Source organism: Oryzias latipes, chromosome 13, assembly GCF_002234675.1.
Source record: "Oryzias latipes chromosome 13, ASM223467v1".
Lineage (NCBI taxonomy): Eukaryota > Metazoa > Chordata > Actinopteri > Beloniformes > Adrianichthyidae > Oryzias > Oryzias latipes.
The window spans coordinates 20,374,360-20,398,943 of NC_019871.2; the positions used below are offsets into that span (position 1 = coordinate 20,374,360).

The window sequence follows — 24,584 nt, forward strand, 5'->3', positions numbered from 1 at the left end:
TGTTCCCTGCCGGTTCCCGTGTGGCGTTGGGGGGATTCCGGCTGCCGCTGCTGCTGCGGCGGGGGTCTTGGGGTGGGGATGGCTGGGCACTCTCCCTCCTTCTTTTCACATTCCACCATCCATTTAGAAGAACATAAACACTCACCTGAGCACAGGTGTTAGCTCACCTTTGCACTAACAGTTTGCATGACTGAAATATTTCACACTAGTTGGTTTTAAGGCATAAGTATGTGTGTGAACACTATCTGTTTTGTGTACATGTCGACAGGTGGACATTTTTGCAGCTAGCAGGGGTGTTTATAACATTTGAGTGTGTGTGGACAGGCCTTTTTGTACTACATTTGAACCTTACCATAATGATTAACAACCAGTAAACTTGTTGCTTTATGCTGCTTCATGGTCTTATCCCCCTTCCCCTCCTATTATCACCCTCCTACCCCCCCCCCCCCTTCTCTAACATCCCTCTCTCTTCTTCCCTTCTTTCCTTTCCCGTCCGGTCCAACACCAAAGATTTTGAAACATGATTGAAATTAATAAAGTTTGGCCTCAATTACAAAAAGGGTTTATTCAGTCATACCTTTGGTTTGTCTGAAGATTAATAACCCCTCTTGTTAAAGTAAAATATGTCCAACCCAAGAGGCCCTTAGCTCTCATCTGTCTGCCCAGCTGTTGGACAGGACAAGTTAAAAAAAAAAAAAAAAAAGTTTTTCAAGCGAGGATCTGGGATCCATGACTTTCAAAATAAAACACCACAGTGCATTGAATAAAGCTATGTTGCTAAGCTACATCAAACATACTTGTATTTTTTTTGTTGAGCTGATGAGTTAAGTGTTTCACCAAAACCTGTTCCTGCGGCTGGGAACTTGAGAAAAGTCAGAGCTTAAGGTGTTTGTAAATAGGTTTATTTTTACACAGCGCTTAACGGCGGCAGAACATACGGTAGGTTCTGACTGTAGTAATGAACCGGCGCATTAAACAGGACGGCACCAAGACGTTTTGTGGCTCGTCTGCGGTAAAGAAGACGCTTCACCTCGGCCACAGACCCGCACGAACACGTCGGCGGGTCAGAGGTGTGACCGTGGGGTGGACCCAGTCATGGTTTTCCGATTGGAGAACAAAGATGTGTTCAATGAACAGATGTGAAGCAGCAGCTTCAGCTGCTTGTCTGGAGGCGGACATGAACTTCTACTGATGATTAAAAAAAGCATGCTGGAAATGAATAAACATACATTGAAGTACTTCTGTCAAATTATCCATTCATAGGAATTTACAAAGAACCCATCTTGTTCTTTACAATCTTTTCCCTGCAGGACATCCAAAGCCTGTCAGTCCAGAGGAGCTCATTTGCTCCAGAGCAGAGCCACAGCTTTGCAAATCCCCACGTCATTGTAGTTGAAGTAACAAAGACCAGCAAAGGTGACGGTGGAGAGCAGGAAGAGCCCCGCTTTTGCCATCTTGACTTTGGTGTCTCCGTGGACGTAGTCTGTGAGAACCTGGTCAATCCCCCTACACACAAAAAACAAAAACACTTCTCAGAGTCTGAGCCTTTGAATGAACTTAGTGCTGCAAAAAAAAAGGAAGAAATAAATTAATCTGGAGAAAGTCATGATTTAAGGTTCATTATTAATGTTCTTCCAGGAAAATAAAAAGAAAAGGACACAGAATCATCTACAAGTCTCTTCTTCTCAATGAACATCTGGGCTTTAAGCCTTTGGCACTTATACAGGTCAACCCCCATACGGGGGTGCGAGGTTTTTGAGTGGTCTGGTCCGTGGAGGGTCGTAGAGAGAAGCAGCTGCATCGTAACCCTTGTGCTATCCTAGGCACTTTAACCTTGGGAGTTGGGTCATCTAGACCCACTAGACAGTGCGCTGAACCTTTTTTCTTCAATGATTTGTGAACCTCACTGGTGTCCATGGATTACATGAAATCTTTCCACCTTTATCCACCTTTGTCATGGTAGGGAGAACACGTCAATGGAAGGGTGGGGTCTTCTAAGATAACACAAGGGTTATGGGGAGTATAGGCGCGTCTTGGAGTTCCCTTGAAGCTCCTATGGTCACCTCCAGGGACGTCATGAAAATGGAACCTGCCATTGTTGTGAGTGTGGTAAACAAATTGTGAAGTATTTCTAAGGCTAATGGAAGTTGCATCCATTCATGACGCTGTGGAACGGTGTCCTTATGCCACTTCAGAAGTAAGTAAGGTGCGAGTATGAACGAATGGGGTGTGCATGTGATACAGAAGTGCCTCTAGGAAGTCCACATAAATCAGGTTCTGAATGTCTAATTTCCTCAATTCTGAAGCTATGTTCACACTGGGCTCAAAAATGTGCGTTCAAGCAGCCGCTGCTGCGTTCCAGCACCCCTGTAAACGTCTGCTTTCAGGCTCTAGGTTTAAACGCACAACTACTGAACACATGCTGAAAGTTAAACCAGTTGAACTTTGACCAATCAGGGACACAGAAGTGCAAACCGTTTGCAAATTGATCATAAAGGAGAAAAAAATAATTGTGGTTTGTGACCGGCTGGAATTCTATGACACCAAGTCTTTCATATGTCGGAACAGAGCCGTGAAAGAAACAGCCTGGACTACATGCGCTAGCATCAAGTAGTTCAACACGTTCAAAAATCCGCGGTCAGCACATTCTTGAACACAGAACTCATGTCTGGTGTGAACAGAGGTTGACAGTCAGGCTGCAAGCCAAGAGTGGGCACTTATCACAGACTCCTTGTGCAGTCCACAGGTTTAAGGGGGGGTTGAAGAAATGAAAAACCTCTATAAAATGCCTGAAACTCACCTCCTTCACCTTTACTTACCCGTTCGTGTTGTACAAGTGTTCACTAGGACCTGTTGCCTGCAACATGCCCGTAAAAAAAAGTGTGCATGAATATTTTCTCTCTACGAGTTTCCCTAAGCGACCTACGACCTTGATATTTCATGAAAACCCTAATGCTCCTCTAAAGGTATTGAGGATCAACAGGAGGTCTCCTTAATAAGGTGGTATTAAGGGGAGAGTCATCAGCACTGTCGTCTCCTTTCTAACACAAACTGTTGGTGACTGATCTTACAGACTGAAGTCAGTGATGACCAACCCAACTTCTGAAGAACTGGGTCAGTTCATCTGACCTAATTAAAAGGGATTAATGTCCCTTTGATTTATCAGCTAGATGTTATTTTCAACCGTCTTAAGAAATTTCCCAGAGATCCTATTAAACATAAGCATCCATGAAAAGTGACACCTTTCCTCAAACCCTGGCTGTGCGTGAACAGATTGTATTCGACATGAATTAACCCAAAAGGACCTTTCTGCCCCGAGAGCCGTTGCTTTCTGGACTTACGGCTGGAATTTGCAGCTCAACACTAAAAGCCGTTTCTCAACCAGAATGAGAAACGTTCTCAGCTAGAATGTGACAGCTGTGCCGCCTGCTGCCCCGCTCCCACTTCAACCTCCTGAAGAAGGTCGCTGAGCAAAGTCAGGACAAATCACAGAGAAGAATCGCTGCTTTTGACCTCAGTCACACAGAGATGATAGATGATACGTTCTGCTTATGCGCCAAAGGGGTAGACTAGAGGGCTTTTCTTAACATGACCCTTATGCTAACCTATGACCCCACCCTTCCATTGACGTGTTCTCCCTACCATGACAAAGGTGGATAAAGGTGGAAAGATTTCATGTAATCCATGGACACCAGTGAAGATCACAAATCATTGAAGAAAAAAGGTTCAGAGTACTGTCTAGTGGGTCTAGATGACCCAACTCCCAATGTTAAAGTGCCTAGGATAGCACAAGGGTTAGGCCCATGCATCCGTCCAGGTTAGTGTTACCTCTATGAGCCTCCATGGATCCGGACAATCCAAAAACCTGCAGCATCATACAGGCCATCCCCATGTACGAGTGCATGTGACTAAGGCTTAAACTAAGACTTATGAAATCTGAGGTTGATAAACTGTAAAGCAAAGAGATAAAAAGGGGAAATAGTCTGGAAATCTTTTTATTCTGAGTAAAAGGAAGTGAAAATGAACCGCTATTCCCGCAGTGAAACAAATGCATTCAGGTCTCACCAGTGACCATGCAGGGTCAGCGCTGCAGCCAGAGAGTAGTCTATGACGGGGCCGGGGCTATAATATGCAACAGGGCCCATGGCCAGCAGAGCGATGCTCAGCACCCGCTCGGCCGTCCAGTGCAGAGAGGCGGCTTTAGAGTCAGCTCCACCTGTGAACATAAATAAAAGAGGATCATCAAAGAGTAGAACGCAGAACCGACACAGAGCACAACATGATTGATCAGGGAGGTCCGTCATCCACGTTACAGTAGCTGTAACCACAACCTCGACTCACTTTAAACCACCTTAACTAATGACTATTAACAAAATGTGTTTGCTTTTCTTCTCCATCACATTATTTATACTATAAAAGAAACTAATTTAAACAACATACACATTCATTATACACCCACAAAGAAAATTAAAACAAGAGCTTTTTTAAACCCTTTACTTATAAACTTCATGTAGAAAATTATTTGACTTAAATTGATGTTTTATCTTCAACACCAAATTAAAAATGTTTCAACAGGCTAAAGAGGGAAAATCTTTCAAGTTCAGTTTTTCTTGTTACTTTCAGCAAACTGTCCACATATACGTTTGTTTGTTTTTCAGTGACTACCTGTCTGATCTTAAAAAGCCACTAAATATTTAAGGGAACATCACGATCCAGACAACCAGTCTTACAAAAGTGGGAATCAAAGCTCCAGGAAGTAGATGGATCCTGACAACACTCAGTATCAGATAGAAGAAGTTAAAATGCAAGTTAGAAAAAGGATGAGGAAACAATGCCTCGGAAAATACAAATTTATGCAACGATGAGTGGGATGGATAACTTCAGGGGTTTGCAGTGATGAGAACATCGGCGCTTCATGAAGGTAACTTCAGTGTAAAGCTATAGACCACGTGTGGTAGGGCTGCACCACATGAGGAAAACCTGCGGTATGCGATATTGGTGATTGATTTTGCAATAACCTTATAATTTGCGGTATATAAACAAATAGCAAAACAACCAAAAAATAGCAAAAAAAAATAGCAAAACAACCATCATTTCCATTTCATTGCAACAGTTTAAAAATTATACTCCAAATGACCCTAGTCTATATAGGAGGCAAACATCTAACATAAAAGGGCTCATCTGATTGATCAACAACGTAAATGGGTCCTTCCCATTGGTTAAATGCATAAAGGGATTTATTTCATTTGTTCAATATTTCATGCTGCCATGAGTTTCTTTTAGCACGTTTAAGGTAGCCATTTATTGCGATTTTCGCCGTCTTTTGAGGTATGCATATTGCACAGCTTGATGTCGCGATAACGATAAATGTGTGGTATATTGTGCAGGCCTAACGTGTGGCATTTTAATGGATGCTAATAAAGGCTGTGAACTTGCAAAAAGACACTCAACTTCTTTCTGTGGAGACATCAGGAAGTTTTTTAAGTAAATTTGATGAAAAATGCAGTAACAGTCAGCAGAGTCCAACATTTTCTGCAGATTTCACGCTCAGTTGTGAAGAAAACCGCATCAGCACCTGAACACACCTCCAGAAAGGCGGGCTTGCAGTTGGAAGAGTATCAGATCCTAAGTGTTACACGTGGAACCAAACTCTTTCCCTTTTACATCAACTCTACATTCATTAAAAAGAAGATGTGTGGCTGTGGGGGTGATGATGATGATGATGATGATGAGGGTAAGGAGGGAGAAATGGAGCCAGAGCTCTCTGCGTTGTGTGCGACTGACCGTACAGCGCCTGCGAGGAATGAATCCTTGCCGTCAGCAGACACGGCGGCTCCTTCCGTTTCTGTGGGACGGCAGCTGGTCGGGCCAGCAAGGCGCTTTGGTAGAGCAGAGCTGAGGAAAGAGATCATCATCCAACCATTAGATCAAAAGCGGTTAGCGAGCAAGAACCTCAAACCTGCCGAGGAAGAGTACACTGGGGAGGTGAACAAACCACCAACCCTTTTGACTCAAAGTAACTGAATGATCCTGCAGCAGCGTAAAGACCTTTTAACTTTAGGAAACCTGAAGTACAACAGCTTCAGCAGAAGAACGGTCCACTGTGACTACACTCCTGACGGAGCCAAAAGTTCTTAGAGTTTGAGGAGAAATAAGGAAGTAAGCGACGGGTCCGTCCAGCAAGTCATAGTGGTCCTCATGGCAAAACCGTCCACAGAACCACCACTGACATGGACAAGCAGAGCTCACTAATGACAACATTTGAAAACATCCTCGTTCAAAAATATATAAATACATACATCAACCAACTTCAGAAGATCTCCCAGTGTTTTACAACTAAAGAGCAATCCTAGACGACTTCTCTCTACATCAGGGGTTCTCAAAGTACGGCCTGGGGGCCAATGGCGAAGAAAATGTTGCGTTGGCATGGAAAAAAGGCGCTTTCAAGCTAAGTGGACTAACGCTTACTTTGTCATACTTCATGGGCTGGATAAAGTCCTGTGCCTTATTTGAAAGCAGGTAAATGCAATGCTCAAAGAATTCAAAATAAAATCGCCACTATGTTACAAATCATAAAAACTATAACAAATTTACCGGCGAGGAGCGCAACAATGAACTCCGACAACAACAACGAGGCTATGCTGCACAGCAGACAATGTTTACAAAAATGGCTAAATCTAGTGAAGCTGTGACAGAATCTAGCTATGTTGTGGCTTTGGAAATGGCGCGGAGTATCAAGCCCTTCAGTGACGAGGAGTTTGTAAAAAGAATGCATGCTGAAAGAAGCTGACATTGTTTGTCCAGAGCAAAAGAAGAAGTTTGAAGAATTAAGTCTGTCAAATGTTACAAATACTAAACGAGTAGAAGATCTGGGCAGCAACCTCTGACAGCAAGTGGGAAAACATCTGAAGGGCCTGGTTAATTGTACAAATGACACTTGGTCATTAAAGTTATTAAAACAACTTTTTCTGTTTATCCATTTTTCCCCCACCAAAATTGGCCCCCAGTCTAATGTCAAGTTCCTAATTTGGCCCTCCGCTACAAAAACTTTGAGAACCTCTGCTCCACATGATCCACCTTTGCAGCTTCTTGGTAAAACACACCTGATCAAGGGGATCAGCAGCAGATAAGGCAGGATATCAGAAAACAACCCAGCAAAACATGAAGGACTGACCAGGTAACTCTAACCATCTGCTTTATGAAGCCTCAACACTTTCATTTATCTTTATGGTTTTATAACCACAAAGTCACTGTGAATCCTGTAGAGTTCATGAGTCAGTGGGTTTCCTTCAACCAATCACAGAGGTTGTGTCCAAACTCCTTCACTATTCACTACATAGTGCACTATGTAGTGCATCTGCCATTTTGTAGGGCTGTCCGACTCTAAAACTCCAAAACTGAGTGCCCTAGAAATTTCCTAGAAGTCTCTGCGACAAACCAGTGTTTGCTCACTAGATTGGCGAATATAGACCACAATGCATTGCGTTTGAGTAATTTTCGTGAGAGTAAATGTATTTATTTTTTAAAATATATAAACCATCTAAGTTTTTTATCATCAAACAATTGATTCATAGTTTTCGTAAAATACTCAACATTTATAAGGGGTTTACTTCATGAAATCGGTGACGTCATATTTGCCGTTTTAAAAGTAAAGTAGCGAGCATTGTGTCTTAATAGCTTTTAAAAGGCAGGGCACTAGATTGTCCCGCACTAAATAGTTTAGTAACTAGAGAGTAGGGAGGAAATTCAGAGAGCATCATCATGAGAGTGAAGGGCAAACAAAATTTTAACAGCAGACTGTACCTACTTGATGAATGGACTCAAAAGACGGAGCTTGAAATTACAAATATTCTAATTTTTTTTACATTCCGTCTATTTTATAGTCATATTTTATTTGAAATGTGCATATTTTTCACGAGAGATTCAGTAACCTTAATTTAACCCAGGAGGAGTGCTACAGACAGTAGTATGTTTTTTTGTTGTTGACCAGCATGACGAGTAACAAACAACACGTGTATGTGTGACGCACACGTACAGAAACATACAAATGTATACACATAAATAAGTTCAAATACACACACATTACGTCTTTCTTTCTTTCAGGTATTTGAACCTTTGAGTGTCCAGTCAGCAGCGCCTAGCATCTTCTAGCACACTGACTTTCACGCGCTGGTGTAATCGATGCTAACAATTACAGCTGCGTGACTTGTAGCCGTGAAGCTGGGAAAATTCCGGCGTCCCACACTCCGCAGCTACATCTCCACTTTCACACAACCACAGCTGACAGTCGGAGCTTAACTTACGGTGAACTCCTCTGCGACACAGAGAAGAGAGTTTGTACACAGCCGCCATGACGATCCTTCAGCCAAGGTCACCACGAGTACCCGGATGTGAATGGAGCGTCGTGGCCGAGATTATACATTTTAAGAGAATCTCTCACTACATTCCAGCTTCTGTTTGTTTTTGGTTTTTAAAAAATAAAACAATGCTTTTCTAAAAAATACACAAAAAATCACACAAAAACAATCCGGTTATTTTAAAATTTTAAACGTTTGCATATTTTTACCCTGTATAAAAGAGTATTATTTTATTTGTGCAGACAACTTTTGAGGCCACAACTTTTCCATAGAAGACTGACCTTTACTTTGTCCAGCTTTGAAAAGGCACTCCAATAAAAATGGTATTTTCTGTGTTTTTGACATGTTCTTGTGCCACTTTTCTATGGAGGATACATATTAGAAAAATGGATCCCTTTCTTCTTGCTGTATCTGTACATAGTAGTTACCTCTTTTTTATCGGTGCTAAATATAATCTGAATTATGATCCATATCTTTTCTATTCTTAAACTTGTTTCTTTTTTCTTTTTATTTAAAATGTTTTTTTTTTCTATTCTAAAATCCAGTGAAAGAATGAAGATGATTAAAAACTACAAAACACTTCATTTCCTTTTTATCATTAACGATCTATGGTTGGGAGGCGGGGTTTCTGTTAGCCAATCACAGACGTCAGCGTGATCTGCGCAGTCGCAGTGACTGAAGGAACGGTCAGCGTTCACCTTCGGCGTGTGGCCGCTCAGTCAGTGAAACCATCGGCGTTTTCTGTGCCTCAGCGGTCCGCCATGGCGGATTTTAACAGCCTGAGCTCATCGGAGAAGGCAGAGGCGGCGGAGCTTCAACGGATGATCGCAGTGGAGCAGCAGAAAGCGCAGTTTCAGGCGCAGGTCGGTGCTAAATGGCAGGCTAAGCTAGCCGTACTTCTTTCCATTCAGAGGCTACCTGCAAGGAGTCCGCACGTGCAGGTTCACTGAATACTATTCTGTACAAACGTCAATGGTCTGGGGAAAGCTGAGGTTCTGCTATAACGCAGCGTTCTACATTTTCTGGCTCGCGCTCGTTAGCAGATTCACTGCAGGCACGCGCCCTGCTGTGAGAACATGATTAAAAAGAAAATGATTTGTTTCAAGGTGCAGGCTGCAGCAGAAACGATGACATTATGCAGAACGTCACGTTCTGCATAATGTCATAATGTCAACGTGAACTGTGCACGTGCGAAACCTCTTATTTTAAATTTGAGCAAACTCTATAACAGTGGAGGAGCTCGTGACTGTTTCTCATGTTTCAGTCTCCTCTCCATGTTCTGCAGGTGCACACGTTCACTGATGTCTGCTGGGATAAATGTGTGGACACTCCCGGCTCCAAACTGGACCACCGGACAGAGACCTGCCTGGTGAGCTGCGTGGAGAGATTCATCGACACCACCCTGACCATCACCAACCGCTTCACGCAGATGGTGCAGAAGGGCGCTCACTGAGGATGGACGTACACTGGTGGAAGATGCTGCAGGCTGGGATCACCTCAGCTGAATGACTGTGTCACTGCAGGTTCCTTAGAGCTGGAGAACCCATCCCTGTTTCACATCTTAACTACAATCTTTTAAAGTTCCAACTACACATGGTGCATTCATCCTCCGCCAAAATCTCAGCTATTCTGTATATTTATTCCTTCCATCTGTCATTTTTTGTCCTGTATGGAAAATAAAGTTTTAAAACGTTAAGTCTAACCTGGTTGCTGGAGCGATAAGCAGACATGGAGTGGACACATCTGGACACTGTAGGTCAGATTTCTGAGACTTGTTTTTGCAGGAATAGTGTTTTATTAGGTATATCAAGATAGAAAACAACTAACTTCATTAAAAAAATAAATGTGTCTAGGAAAAAGTCCAGTACTTTTATTATTTCTAATTCTACAGTCACACCAGCCTTGGCAACGTGTGTTCAAGTGGCAAAAAGTCTGTAAACTCAGTCCAGTTCTCATATACAGTCAAACCCGACATGCTGTCCTTCATCTGGTTTTAATTGAAGGCCAGCTCTTTGCTGTGGATGTTTTTAGCCGCTCTGAGTGCAGACTTCACGGCTGTCTCGATCCAGCCGTGAGGAGTGGCCGTATGCTCCCCCGCAAAGTGCACCTGCCCCTCACTCCTGAAGAGCTCCTGGGCATACTGCCCCTGCTGGTAGGGTGTAAACAGTGCAAAGGCTCCCAGACTGTAAGGATCCAACCCCCACTTCTTTACCAGCCCTCCGGTCCACAGAGGCTTGATCTCCTGCCCGTGGATTCTCGCCAAGTCGTCCAGAACCACGGCCATCAGCTCTTCATCGCTCATCCCTTGAAAGAGGGTGGAGTCATCTGAGCAGGTGTAGGAAGCCAGGAGGGCACCTGCGGCCGTTGCAGGGAAGCTGTGGCTGGGGTAGTAGATGAAACGCGAAGGCCGGTCAGTGACGCTCTTCCCGCCTCTGATGCCCTGCTTCTCCCAGAATCGCTCTTTGAAGCTGAGCACCACCTTGGTGGAGCTGGCGTAGTGCACGGAGCGCAGAGCCTCCATCTTATTCCCAGAGAGAGGCGGCTGGAAGTCGATGAAGAGGGTGGCCTTGGCTGTGGCTGTCACCAGGACATAGTCGACTGTCAGGTTGGACAGAGAACCGGGGTTTTGCTGGTCCTGGAACGTCACAGTCACATGATCTCCACCTCTTTGGTCTATTAACTTCACCTTAGAGTTCAAGAGAATGGTGGCGTTTAACACCCTGTAGAAAGCTCTGGGAAGGTGGTCGAAGCCGTCAGTGACCTCAAAGTACCTGGAAAACAAAACGTTTTTAGTCAACAACAGACGAAAAATATGGAGTCCAGGGGGGTATTCCAGAAAGCATGTTTAAACTAGCCGGACTTTAAGCCTGAACTCTGGCTGAAATCCAAACCTGAACTTGCTTACTCTGGGTATGTTGGTTCCAAAAGACCGGATGTGAGTTAGCGTAATTACGCTCGACTTGGTAACCCTGGGTTAATGCACGTGCATGTCAAGTACATAAAGACATTCTCAATGGATCGCAGATTTCTGGAGTCACAATGGAAACGCGTGGTGAAAAAAAAAAAAAGCGCGACGCTTGAGACGGAAGTGAGACGGAGTCTGAGATTTTAATGACGGCGTATGAAGATTATAAACCCATCAAAAAAGTAACACGGCTGCATCATCAAAAAAAAAATAGTTTCTGCTTGGAGAAAAATAACAGACAAAGTAAACGCACGAGTTTCTGATCTTATTTCCATTTTCCTTGTGACGCATATATATATATATATATATATATATATATATATATATAATTACTTCTATTGGTAACAAATGATTGAGTTAAATTTATTCAACCTAATTTCTTACGTCTATAAAACTCAATAATTCTTTATACAACTCAAATTTACATATGTATCTAACTTAATGTCACATTACTGCATTAATCTTTTTTCCATCTTATTTACTTATATTTCTTGAACTCTCATATGTCTAAGTTTGAGCCGGCAGATATGCTCATTTTTATAACAATAAAAAGGACGGAAAAAAATGCACGGAGTGCAAAAATTCATTTAAGAATTTACATCATTGTCATTACAACGAATACTTGTAGGGGTTCTATATAAACTCATCATCGTCTCCTTCACTCTTACTCATGGTGCAGAGACATAAGCATAGTAGGACAAAATAACTCGGCAAAACACGGCAAAACACAGTAAAACAGCTAAACAACTAAACACATTTTGTCAAAAACCCACACTTTTCTATGAGATTTTCTATGGCTCTAATTTCTTTTTCAAACGGCATTTTGTCTCCTCTTGATTACCAACGATTTGAATAAAGAAAAACTCAAGAATGCATTTACGAGCCTGATGTCTTTCATATATGTTGTCCATCATCAGAAAAATGCCACAAAATAGAAAATGTAAAAACAGCAAAAACAAAACTTTCCTCAGAGTGGGTCTTAAAAAACTCCTAACCTTGTTTCCACAGTCTGTTGTTGCTCCTTAAAAAAACCAAGGATGCAACTCTACACCTACAGCATGTTTCATGCTTGTTTCTAGCTCCCATCACACCTCTCTGATACTCCTGAATCACCTTCTCAAGAACAAGATGAAGATCTCTTGACTCTTTCTTTGATCACTTATCCTCCTGACTACCAGCATTGCACATGTGTCCTAACCCTGAATGTCCCCCAACCACTGCATACTACTTTTTGTATCCACGGAGGACATTTGAGACTGTAACCCTTGTGCTATCCTAGGCATTGGGAGTTGGGTCGTCTAGACCCACTAGACAGTGCGCTGAACCTTTTTTCTTCAATGATTTGTGATCTTCACTGGTGTCCATGGATTACATAAAATCTTTCCACCTTTATCCACCTTTGTCATGGTAGGAAGAACACGTCAATGTGAGGGTGGGGTCATCTAAGATAGCACAAGGGTTAAATGATACCAAAATGAAAGGGTGGAGCTCTGGGTAAAACCATATTTGATGGGTTGAAAAACTATCTGACTCGACAACATTTTTTTCTCTGGTATTCAGGAGCTTTTATTAAGGTAGCTGTCAGAACCTTCATCCCTGCCCTCCTCAGGTTCCTCTGATGGACCTCAGTGTTCTGAAGATGCTCAGGTACAGCCATGAAAGTGGGTTTTTTCTATCATCACATCCTGGAGGGAGGCAGATCCGTAGATTTGCAATAACATCAAGCAGCAGAAGAGGAGCAGAAGCACCTGAGTCTGTGTTTGACATATCCAGAGAACAAATCTAACATCAGCTGTTCTTCAGAACCAAAGACCAACTGGACTGATAGACATTGCATGAGTCAGTTTTCTCAATTTGAGGTATTAAAGACATAAAGCAGATCTTACTCGTTGCTGTCACTGATGTCTGACTGAATGTAAAGCATCTCTATCAGTGAGGTGTAGAAGAGGCTGTTTTCATTCAGAATGTCCCCAATCATCCTCAGGGCGCCGCGGCTCAGGTTCCCTTCCTTCACCAGGTACTCCTGTCGCCATCAAACACACTCCTTTCAGGTTCGTTCATGTCAAACATTGTCCTTCTATTCATCAGAAAACAAACCTTCACTGTATAGGAGTCGTATTTATCCAGCATGGCGCTGCAGCCCATCGCTTTAAGGTCATTTCTTACCTGAAAGGTGAAGCGGAAAAACATCTGCTTCACAAATAACATCTCTCTGATGGTTACTGGTGTTTGTCATGAGTCTGAACCTTCCACAGAGCCCGGCTGAAGAGCTCAGCTGCTGATTTTCCTCTTTCTCCCTCGTGCAAACTGTAGTTCAGGACACTGGGGTTGTTTTCCACGGCGTACGTTCTATGAAGAGCTTCATTTATCAAATAATAAGTGTTGATGTCCTCTTGGATGAAATGGTTAAGAGGAATTTGCAGCTTGGAGATGAAGGAAAGCAGAATCCTGTAAAATGAAGAACTCATTGTCAAGCTGGAGATATTTCACTGTTTTTTAAAAAGACAGATGACAGCAAATATTTTCTTGGTTTACGTCAATTGTATAAATGGTTAGTTATGGTAGTTCGAAGAAAGTGTATTAGTTTGCTACAGGGTTACAATTGATCCTGCAAAATCTTGTAAATGGGAACTGTTGCACTGTCTTTTGGTCATTAAAATACCTGCACTGACTGGAGGAAGTGTGGGATTAAGGGGACTTTTCCATCAAAAAAATCCCAATGAGGTAACATGTGACCTAACTCTGAACAGGAGCATTTTTATTGCCATATACTTTAGTTTTTTAACAGTGTGCAGAACAAATTGGTCCTTAGTAAAACAGCTGATCTTCAGTCTTTGGTTTTTATCTGTTCTGGACCTGGAGCTTTCATTAGTATTTTCTACAAATCTGATTTTATTTTATTTTTCGTGAATATAATTGAGAGTAAAAACACTAATTCTGGATTAAAATGTACCCAGAAAACAATTGATGTTCAATGATGAGAAGAAGACAGACCTGATCAACTATCATTCATCTGTTTAGGCTTAATCTGACTGTAGTTTAAAACCAACAACAGGTCAGTTAAGGTTGGATTAAAAAACAAACTTGTTATGGAGAATGGATAGTTATGACGTTTCAGACATTGTTATGCTGTGTAGATCACATATTTATAACCTGTTGACCTCTTCATTAATCTGCTCTCAATCTGACTCACCAGCCAAACCAGAATGTGTCTAAACTCTGTGATCAAAGTCATGATCTAAAACCTCTCATTTGAGGAACCAAAATTCACCAAAAGTCTAGATCATGCCCCTGACAACCAATTCTCTGTGTTGCTGTCAGTAGAAATTCCTCTTGAGCCTCAGCTGATGCGTTTAAGTCATTTTTTCGACTGTACTCACTTATGGAAGCTTGGGATCCTCATGGCACCCACTTCTGCGTACCAGCCCTCCTTTTGGTTCCTGTAGGTCTCCACCCGTCCTCCAATACGGTTACTGGCTTCTAAGATGGTCACCTTTTTCATCCACATGGACACATTAAATTACACCATGTGCATCCCCCTCTCATTTACAAGATATTTGTCCTCAGAAGATAGATAACCTTATGTCCCGCATCTTCTAAAACCTTTGCAGCAGTCAGTCCAGCCATGCCCCCTCCAACGATGAGCACATGTCGAGGGCTCTTTGTGACGGGAAGACCTTTGAGGACCATATCAAGGAGATCGCTGTAGTCTGAGTCCTGGAGGCAGTCAAAGACTGGGTCTCCACTGAGTCCACTCACAGCGTAAACCACCAGTCCCACCAGAACCAGGGGGGCTGGCAGACCAAGAAGACACCAAAACCAAAGACAAAGCTGAACAACTCAGAACTTCCAGCTGAATTTCTATTTTTTCTTGCCGTTAAGTATAAACAGAAACACTGCGACTGATGCGGTATGAGCTAGAAGAGCTTCGACTGGCATTCAGACTTACCAAACTTGCACAGAGCCACATGGGGTGTCATGGCAGCGACAGAATGCCACAGAGTGGATTTCTGTCTTTGGGCACCGATTTGAGGAGAGACAAAGGAAACCTATCAAAGAAGGAGAGTTAAGTGCTAACTCCAAACACACGTAATAGCGTCAAATAGTGGGAAAAAAATTGTGATCAATAAAAAAAAGATCTCAAATAATCAGAGAAGAAACATCAGTGTACGACCTCCAGACTCACCTCCTCAATAGGAAATGTATTGTAAGTTGTCATAGAGTGATGCATGACTAAAGAGAAATGAATCTGAATCTGCAGAGTCAAACTATCAAAGCTGTGACTTCAAACCCCGGAGGTGGGGTGGGTATGTGTGACATCAAGGTCATTTTAATGAAGGGCTTGCCCGGTCTCCCAGAAATACTTTCCCACACTGCTTCCAGACTCACCCACACTGAACAAATCAGATTAGTGGGGTTATACTAGTCATCAGCATACCTTCAGTCCTCCATCGACTCTGATTTTAATATCTGACCTGAAAGAGCTCATGGAATCAAATCAAGAAGATCTGAGGTCAAACATCTCCTCTGAAGCAAACAGCTCTCACGTACCTGTAGGGTGATCACCAGCTTCTGTCTCTGTCAGTGTCCAACCCAGAAGTGACCCCATGCTTTTATTCTGTCTGCAGGGAAAGAAAATGAAAGCAAAACTACTCATAAGTTTCATTTTCCTGACTGACGCTGGGATTGAAAGTGAATAAAGAAACTCTGAGCTGGAAGTTCCAAATATTACTTCTGTAAAAAAAAAAAAAAAAAAAAAAAAGAATATCACATTTCAATTTTAGTCATGTTTCATTATGAAACTGAAACAAATGGAAGGGCAAAGGCAGCATGACAATGTAATAGTTTTTTAGAGTTTTCTTTCTCTATTGATGATCAAATGTGAGAATATCCATGGATTAGAACAGGGGTCACCAACCCTGTGCCCGCGGGCGCCCATGCGCCCCCGAGCACCCCTTGTGACGCCCGCAGGGAATGCACCAACACATTTTTTTTTTTAATTGAAGCAAATATTCAACAAACAATCACAGCATGTCTGTCAATGACAACAATTGGAGGTTTTTAGTAAACAGGTCCTGTGGCGCCCTTCATACCACTTAGTGCCCATGAAATAGCCCTCAGTCTCAAAAAGGTTGTGGACCCCTGGATTATACAAACAGTGAAAATCACAGTGAATTTTCCTTTTCAGCGATTATTTGAATGATTTAACCCACAGATTCTTAATGTTTTACATGTAGGGGACGTGGGAATGAGGCTGTGAAGCAAAGTCCCTTTTGTGACATTTTTATTAACAACCTTTTCCAGAAAAATAGGCTAATCTGTTTCTTCTTCTTCTTCTTTTGCAGGTTTTAAAAGCTGTTTGTGGACAGCCGGTGAGCAGAACCAGATCAACCGGAGCACCAATATCGACGAGTAAGTCCTGGCTGCGGCCTGCAGATCGCTCAACGTCGCAGAATGCTGGAACGCTGTGGAATGTTAACCCCGCCCACGTTGAGCTCGTGTAATACTGAATAAATGTGTGTGCATGGCTTGCATCAAGAGGGGCACAGGTGAGTGAGATGAAAAGCAATCAGGAGTGATTAGGAAGAAAGACAGGAAGTGAGGTACGGGAAGTGAACTGATTCAAATTACAGCCTTTATTTTTCTGACAGAATTTCATATACTATTTCTATTTAATTTTTTATTGAAAGGCAGTTTAAAAATCACAGATTGTTTTTGATTAAATGTTTTCCCCTTTTGCTTTTTGAACTGAATTGTTTCAACATGAATTATACCATGCTCTGGGTGAAAAACCTGATTCTGAGTGGCTGCTGAGTGTGCATTTAAAAGTGAAAACAAGAATTAAGGAGTAAAAACTGGTTAATATTTATTTATTTTGTAAGTGACCATGGTATATAAAGATAACATTCAGAAAGTCACATGGATTCTATACATTAACATGTACTTTATGACTTTCAGTATGCACTCTACATTGTCACTGGGACTAAATGCGATTTCAATGAGGTGTGTGTAGATTGTGTCGAGTGAATTCAAGACACTTTTGGGTTGTGGCACAAAGTAACCTACTGTGTCTTTATTTCTTCAAAGGAAATATGGAGCATATAAGAAGATGGTGTCTTAATCTAATAACTAACTTTCCAATGCCGTAAGTGCTCTTTATGTGATCAAACTTTTAAAATCCTTATTTTCTAATTACATATTCTAATGAAAACTCTATGGATTGACCTTCTATTAACATTTTGATAGTGAACATTCATTGTCACTGATTCACCAAGGTCTGAAGACGACAGAATGCAGGCCAGAAAAAGAGGAGCAGAAACTCCAGGTGAGAGGAGGTCATTGAATTCATCAGGCACATATTGAAGCTCTTCTTTGAGGCTATTGTTAATCCCTCTACCACTTTCAGGATGAAGAAGATGCTTCACTGAAATAGATGCCTTCTGAATCCATCTCATCAACTATTGAAGCTGGAGCTGTTGTACACTTACATACATAGTTTTTCCCTGCATGCTTTCACTCTGTTAAGTTATTTAGGTGACCTGAGATGCCCCTGCAAATATAATATTGTATTATAAATATAATAGAATATTGCATTTAATCTAAAGGTTTAGGAGATGGGATGTCCAGGGTGTTTTTTAGTGTCATATCTTTTCATTTTTATGCTCTTCTCTTTGTAGGGGAAGGTGACATGAAGACCAGCAGTGGGACAGGAAGGAATGGATGGATCCTTCTGAACTCATCATTTGTTGCCATCTCCAGTATCTACTCTAAGAATTCCCTTCTTTTTCTGTACAGGAAGAAGATGCTTTACTACACGGCACCAGTAAGGCAGCCACATGGTGCAAAATGCAGTCCTTTCAAGGAAGATGTTCCCTGCCGGAAGTTCTGAAGGTAGATAAAGGAGAACAGAAGGAGATTCTGAAAGAGCTCGGAAACTGCTCCCTCATGAGTGAATGTGACGAGAGATTGATGGAACTGAGGGAGCTTTTCGTTTTTTCATTTCAGTTTTCAAATGTTTTTTTGTCTAAATTTGTGTATGTGTAATGCTATAATGACTGTAGCTTTACATTCATTCATCTTCTATTACGTTGTATCCCTTTTGTGGTCACGGGGCTGCTGGAGCCTATCCCGGCCACTTGCTGGTGAAGGCAGGGGACATCCTGGACAGCTCGCCAGTCTTTTGCAGGACCACAATCACACACCCATACACTCTCACATTCACACCTATAGACACTTTAGAGTGACCAATTTACCTATCAAGCATGTTTTTGGGCGGTGGGAGGAAGGCCCAGAGAAAATCCACGCATGCAGGTCTAGCATGGGGTCAGAAGTTTTACTTTCCACGTTTAACCCACCTGAGACTAAGCAGTCCTTTTGTTGTGTGAGACTGAGCTGAAATACATAACAGTTATTACACAATATCTTGGTGGAACCTGGATGTGATAAAATTATATATAAAATTCTATATTTTAAATTGTGATATAATTTTACAATAAACCATTGATCAATAAATGACAGGTCCAGTTAAACTTTATTTCCAAGAGACAATGTTAGTCAGCAGCTTTGTTCAGTCTGCCCTTTTCTTTTCTCCTGTAGCCATATATAAAAAATATATATTTAAAAAAAAATCTTAAAGCACGACTGTACATATCCTAAAGGCAGTTAATTGCATTTATTAACGTGATTAAAAACACAAAAACCGATGGAATTTCACGTTGGCCGCACTTAATTCATGCAGCCAAGATGCACATTGCTCCATTGTCCGCACGTATTTTAAGTGCGTCCAAGGATACAAGTCTGCCACACATACTTCGTCCAGGTCCGTGATGCCAAACAAAAAGTACCGCTGTTGAGCCTTAATTTTATGAATTCTCTAATACATGCACATGGAAACATGTAAAAGGCATATAAGAAGACGGCAATCGCGGTATAAATTCCCTAATTCAATTTGTTTTTTGTTTTTTTTTATATAGCCCAAACAAATCTTTTTTTATTTTTTATAGCCCAAATTCACAACAACAGTCATCTGAATGGGCTTCCTACCGGTAATTGTAAGGTAAACATACAATCAAAAAGAATCATAAATGTATAAAATACAATAAGATAATACTCAAACTTTAATTAAACGGACATTCCTGCCCTTAGACCCCCCTTTCGCGGTAAGGAAAAACTTAAAAAAAAAACGATAGGTGGCAATATTGCACATGGAAACTTGTAATTTGCAAAGAAGAAAAAGACAGGCTCAACGTGGGCGGGGTTAACATTCCACATTGTTTCAGCATTCCACGAAATTGAGCGTTCTGCAGGCTGCAGCCAGGGGTAGTTGTGGGATCGACTATATGGAGTCAATTCAGTCTCAATAACCAGAAATGCACACAACCTGTTTCACAAATACAGACGCTCTGATTCACAACTGTAATTTTACGCAAACGTGCAATATAAATTTGGAAATGCACACGTTGTTTCACAAATGCACACCCTGTGTTTCACACATGCACAATAAGTGTTTCTCACAAATGCAGACAAATTGTTGTCATCAAACCATCAGTTGATGCAAGGCTGTGTGCAGCCTATTTTCGTAAAATGTTACATGTGTAATACATGTCCTTTTTTGCTCAGTTTTATGTTATTTTTCTTCGTTCACTTGGACAGTTTGATCGTGGGTTTTTATAAGCAGATAAAATTTAGAAGGATTTATGCTAGAGTAACAAGCAAACATGTTTTTTATGCAACTGTAATTGTCACTTTAAAAGGTTATAGTAAATAAATGAGTTTTTTTAACATTAAGGAGTAGTTGCATTTATTTTTTGTTACATTTAGTTACATGTATAAATTATATCTGGCCCTTTGAGGACAATCACTGTGCAGATGTGGCCCTCGGTGAAAATGAGTTTGACACCCCTGGGCTAATGAATCTGTCATCAAACTCATCAGCAAAGTAGGCGTGCTTGCTTTCAGCCAATCGAATGGCATCTAAGACTTTCTCCAGCTTTCACACTGATGTCATAACTGAAGGTGCACGGCACACAAGCATGGCGGTAAAGTTTTAAAGTCCAGGGGCCTCATTTATAAACGTTGCGTACGCACAAAAGAAGGCGTACGCCACTCTCTACGCAGTAGTTGATATTTATAAAAAGCAAACTTGACGGGAAAATGTGCGGTCCTTCACGCAAGCTCTGACCCAGGCGTACGCACAAAAACGGGTGAAATGAGAAACGGCGACACCGTCGGCAGATGGGAGAAACACGTGAAAGTGAAAATGACAATACTGCCTCTCATAAATAACATGAAGACTTCACAAAGCAAGTCTTACAATTAACAGCCTACACGAACACCCATTTGATCGATCAGCAGTGAAACAAACAAAAAAAATCAAACGAAAATTACAACAGAAATTCAAATGAACACATATTATTTGCAAAAAGAAAAGTGAAATACGTTCTGCAATATTGGCATGTTGTGCGATTCATCCTCATAAATAATAGTTAACAGAACGAAATAATGTACAAAACTGATATTCTCGTCAGTGTGTCCGTCTGGCGGAGCAGATATAGGTGCGGGCGTGCGGACGGACGGACAGACGTACTAATTGTCCACTGGGGAAAGTTGTTTTCATATTAAAACATTTCTTCATAAGCTATGGAATTATGGTATTCATACATATGCCTTTAGTTTGTTTTATCTTTGATAAAACAATGTATGGCGTATGTCTCAACCATTCACAAAGCAACAAGAAATTACATTTGCGCTGATCAATTTCCCATTTCCACGTCGATTATTACCGACATCTGTAGCTTGTCAGATGCAATAAATGGATGGAAATAAAATGCCCCATCACAATGCGTAATGACGCACAATGGCTGATCTTAGAAGATGTGGCAAATGGAAGAATTCAGAGTGAACGCATCTTTAGACAGCAATAAGACTTGCTGGCAAACGAGGACGAGTGGCTTATGAGCCGGTTCCGACTTCCTCGAGCAGTCCTGTTGGACCTCTGCGGGCTTTTGGGCCCGGCGTTACCGGAGCACTCGGAGGAACCACGCGAGTCACCCGGTGCATCTGGCGCTCCGGTGCCCCCTCGGTCGCAGAGACATTCTGGCGATGGAGCGCCAGACGTTTTTTATGCCTCGACTTTGATGTCCGACCATTTCTTTTTTATTTTGGCCACGGTCTGAGGTTGTGAGGCTACAGCATTTGGCGTCTGCCACCGTTCGCCACTCAAGTGCCTTTTTGGCATTAGTAATGCCCACACTGTGCCCTCCAAACAACACTTTTTTCCTCTTTTCCACTTCGCCAACGATAACTTCTACTTCACATTGAGTGAAGTTACGTTTTTTTGATTTCCTCTCTGTGTTTGCCATGATCTCGCAATCAATGAATATTCATTTGTGGGCGTTTCACGGACTATTTATGGGCAACTATAGGCGTGAAGCCGCAAAAGCTGCGCAGCATTTAGAATTGGTTGTGATTTATTAAGGGAAAGATGCGTAGGATGTGCGTGCGCACGGTTTTATAAATCTGAATATTTCTGTGCGTACGCACGTCCTATGTTTCATCCGTACGCCACTTCTGACGCAAATCCTACGCAAAGTTTTATAAATGAGGCCCCAGGAGATGCTAAGTCCATAACGTAGGAGTAACAAAATCATCCACTATAATTAAAGTCAGTATTGTAATTCTTTTTCTAACTTTAGGGGTAACGCCCTGATTTGAAGAATGGAGAGAAAGGGAGGGGGGGGTGTATTGATCTGTGATTGACAGTGAGGTTAGCTTGAGGTAACGTAGTCCCGCTGCGTCTTTAATATGGAGAGTGGTACAAAGAGATGCCAGTTTCTCCACAGAACTTTTTGTGGAAGTTGATGTTTTTTTGTTCTCCACCTCCTCATGATCCAGACCGAAGGGACCGGTGTACGAGTGATAAAAGGAGGCTAGCATCATAGCTAATAAGGATAAAGTATTAGCAAACTATCCCGAGTGAAACATTCATCGCAAATCCCAGTTGACCTGCAGCGTGAAGGGAGTCTCAATCTTCACCACAGAGAAATCTCTCACAAATGTGGGGAGATTCACAAATGAGAGCGGGTTTGTGAATGCACATTCTAAAATTTGCACGATCTGTGAGTTCATAAAACAAGTGTACCTAAAAATGATGTTTGTGAAGCATCTATAGTGCATTTCTGAAAAATATATTGTGAATTTCTAAAAAACATGTGATATTAATTAAAATATTACAATATGTGATAATATTTGTGAAACAAAGCGTGTACATTTGTGAGACACTTATTTTGTATGTGTGAAACATTTCGTGTGCATGTGTGAAACACAATGTGTGCATTTCCAAATTTATATTGCACCTTTGCATAAAATTACAGTTGTGAATGAGAGCGTGTGTATTTGTAAAACAGGTTGTTTGCATTTCTGATTATTGAGACTGAATTAACTCCATACGACCAGGCGTGTAAATGATGTTCGGCTCGAGTGGGTTCACTGCGGGTCAAACAGGACTTCGTTTCGCTGATGAACTTACGTTTTTTTTTATTATTTTTTTAAAGATAGATGAAGATAGATTTAAAGATGTTATTTTGCTGTCCAGCGGTCCAGCGCCAAAGTTCTTGTACAGAGAAAAGCTCTGCCCACAAGGTGTCTGGAAGAAATGCATTGTGGGTGTTTGTTTTTCTTTTCTTTTTGTTTTAATGATTTAATTTAGTTGGTGATATTTTAGTTTTTTTGTTCCTTTTATGTAAAATTTAATTTATTCTTTGTTTTTTGTTTTTTGTATTCACTCACTGTCACCGCCAGTGAGGAGTCTGTCTGTTTCTTTATTATTATCTGACAAACTAAAACAAATAAAATGACCTTACAACTCAAAATTCGACTTTTAATGGATTTCATGAAGCCTTGGTTTTTGTTATTTTAAAGAGTTGTATATAAGATTGGCTCTCTTGGCTTTTTTCAGATGTGTTGACTTGTAAAAAGTCAGTCTGGAGTTAATTCATGATTGATGGGCTGAGATCTGGAGCAGAATAATTCAATAGATGAGTTCAAATTTTTTTTTTAATCAATTATAGCTTCATTTGACATGTGTGGATATTATGTTAACGTCTAATATGGATTCATTGTAAATATTCCATTGCTAGCATAGCATATACAGTGTGCATATGCATAAGGAGTGTGTACGTGTACTATGAATTTTTAATGCAACAGCTAAACCAGGGGTTTTAACCTCTAAAATAACCATTTGCTCCAGTATTTACAGATAAAACTGAGCTAAAGCCAAAAATGTCACTACACTTCCTATAAAAATACACTTTTTTTTAGCAGACTTGAGGCCATTTAACTATAACATCTAACTTTTAAATATTCACAATAATTTTAATAATTTTTTTTAATAATTTTTCAATAGGCTATACAGTATAGCAATTTTCGTTTATTTTAATCTGACAGGAGCACATTGAAGTTCCTCTCAAAATAAAAATGTGTCAAAAAAGATGCTCCTAAAGAAACAAATACTTGCACTTATAATTATGCAATTCTGTCATTTATTTACTTTCCTTCTGAACAGAAACTATAGATACTGCTGTGCAGCAGAAGATAAGAACATAAACTTATTCTGATAATAAACAGTTCTGACAATAGATTAATCATCGTCAATTTGTTCGGTAATCTAACGTGTGCATTTTGAAGGATTGATAAAACAAACAAGGTCAGGAGTGGCTAAAACAAGTTTATTTTACTATTATAAGATCACTTCATTAAATAAAAAACCCAAATGACAAAATGTAACTAATAAACTAATTATTTACACCCAATAAAAAACAAATTAGGCTACTTTGAAACTCTATGCAAAAACTTCTGGTGAAACATTTTATAGAAACAAAAGAAAAATTGTAACAAACAGAACAACTTCAACTCAAGAGAACAACTCCAGAACGACGACTGAGCCCCCCCCCCCCCCCCCCCCCCCCCATTGTCTGCACGTGCTGCGACTACGACAAAAGAGACAACATTGAGACAAGAGTGATGCTGCTACTCAGTCTCGATTTCTTTTAAAAAGCCTTTATAGAAAAATAAAGGGCCCCATTTCTGTTTTAGATATAAAAATATCCACTGTTGCTGTTTTTCAGACTTTATACCATGGTCCGGTTGAATACTCGATTCTGATTGGCTGCTGGGTATGCATTAAAACCTGATAACCGCACGGTGAAAAAAGAAGTTCCGGTCGGCTAGCTTAAATGATTTGTATCACTGCGCCGGCTTCTGTA

At 41.1% G+C, this 24,584-nt stretch overlaps 3 protein-coding genes across 3 annotated transcripts; 1 reads left to right on the forward strand and 2 right to left on the reverse strand.

The window, feature by feature from the left end:
• Positions 1-880: 880 nt before the first annotated feature.
• Positions 881-8,423, reverse strand: sdhd (succinate dehydrogenase complex subunit D). Its single transcript, XM_004075737.4, has 4 exons — positions 8,304-8,423; positions 5,785-5,895; positions 4,066-4,216; positions 881-1,506 (listed from the first exon to the last, which is right to left on the reverse strand). The coding sequence occupies exons 1-4, from the start codon at positions 8,350-8,352 to the stop codon at positions 1,341-1,343; spliced, it is 477 nt and encodes a 158-aa protein (XP_004075785.1). The 5' UTR covers positions 8,353-8,423; the 3' UTR covers positions 881-1,340.
• Positions 8,424-9,012: 589 nt separating this feature from the next.
• On the forward strand, positions 9,013-10,053 carry timm8b (translocase of inner mitochondrial membrane 8 homolog B). Its single transcript, XM_004075738.4, has 2 exons — positions 9,013-9,220; positions 9,643-10,053. Exons 1-2 carry the CDS (start codon positions 9,119-9,121, stop codon positions 9,808-9,810), a joined length of 270 nt encoding a protein of 89 aa, XP_004075786.1. The 5' UTR covers positions 9,013-9,118; the 3' UTR covers positions 9,811-10,053.
• Positions 10,054-10,174: 121 nt separating this feature from the next.
• On the reverse strand, positions 10,175-16,078 carry LOC101161073 (L-amino-acid oxidase-like). The gene is made up of 8 exons (XM_004075791.4): positions 15,874-16,078; positions 15,272-15,371; positions 14,902-15,116; positions 14,703-14,815; positions 13,569-13,770; positions 13,420-13,488; positions 13,209-13,345; positions 10,175-11,128 (listed from the first exon to the last, which is right to left on the reverse strand). Exons 2-8 carry the CDS (start codon positions 15,300-15,302, stop codon positions 10,351-10,353), a joined length of 1,545 nt encoding a protein of 514 aa, XP_004075839.1. The 5' UTR covers positions 15,303-15,371; positions 15,874-16,078; the 3' UTR covers positions 10,175-10,350.
• Between the last annotated feature and the right edge of the window lie 8,506 nt (positions 16,079-24,584).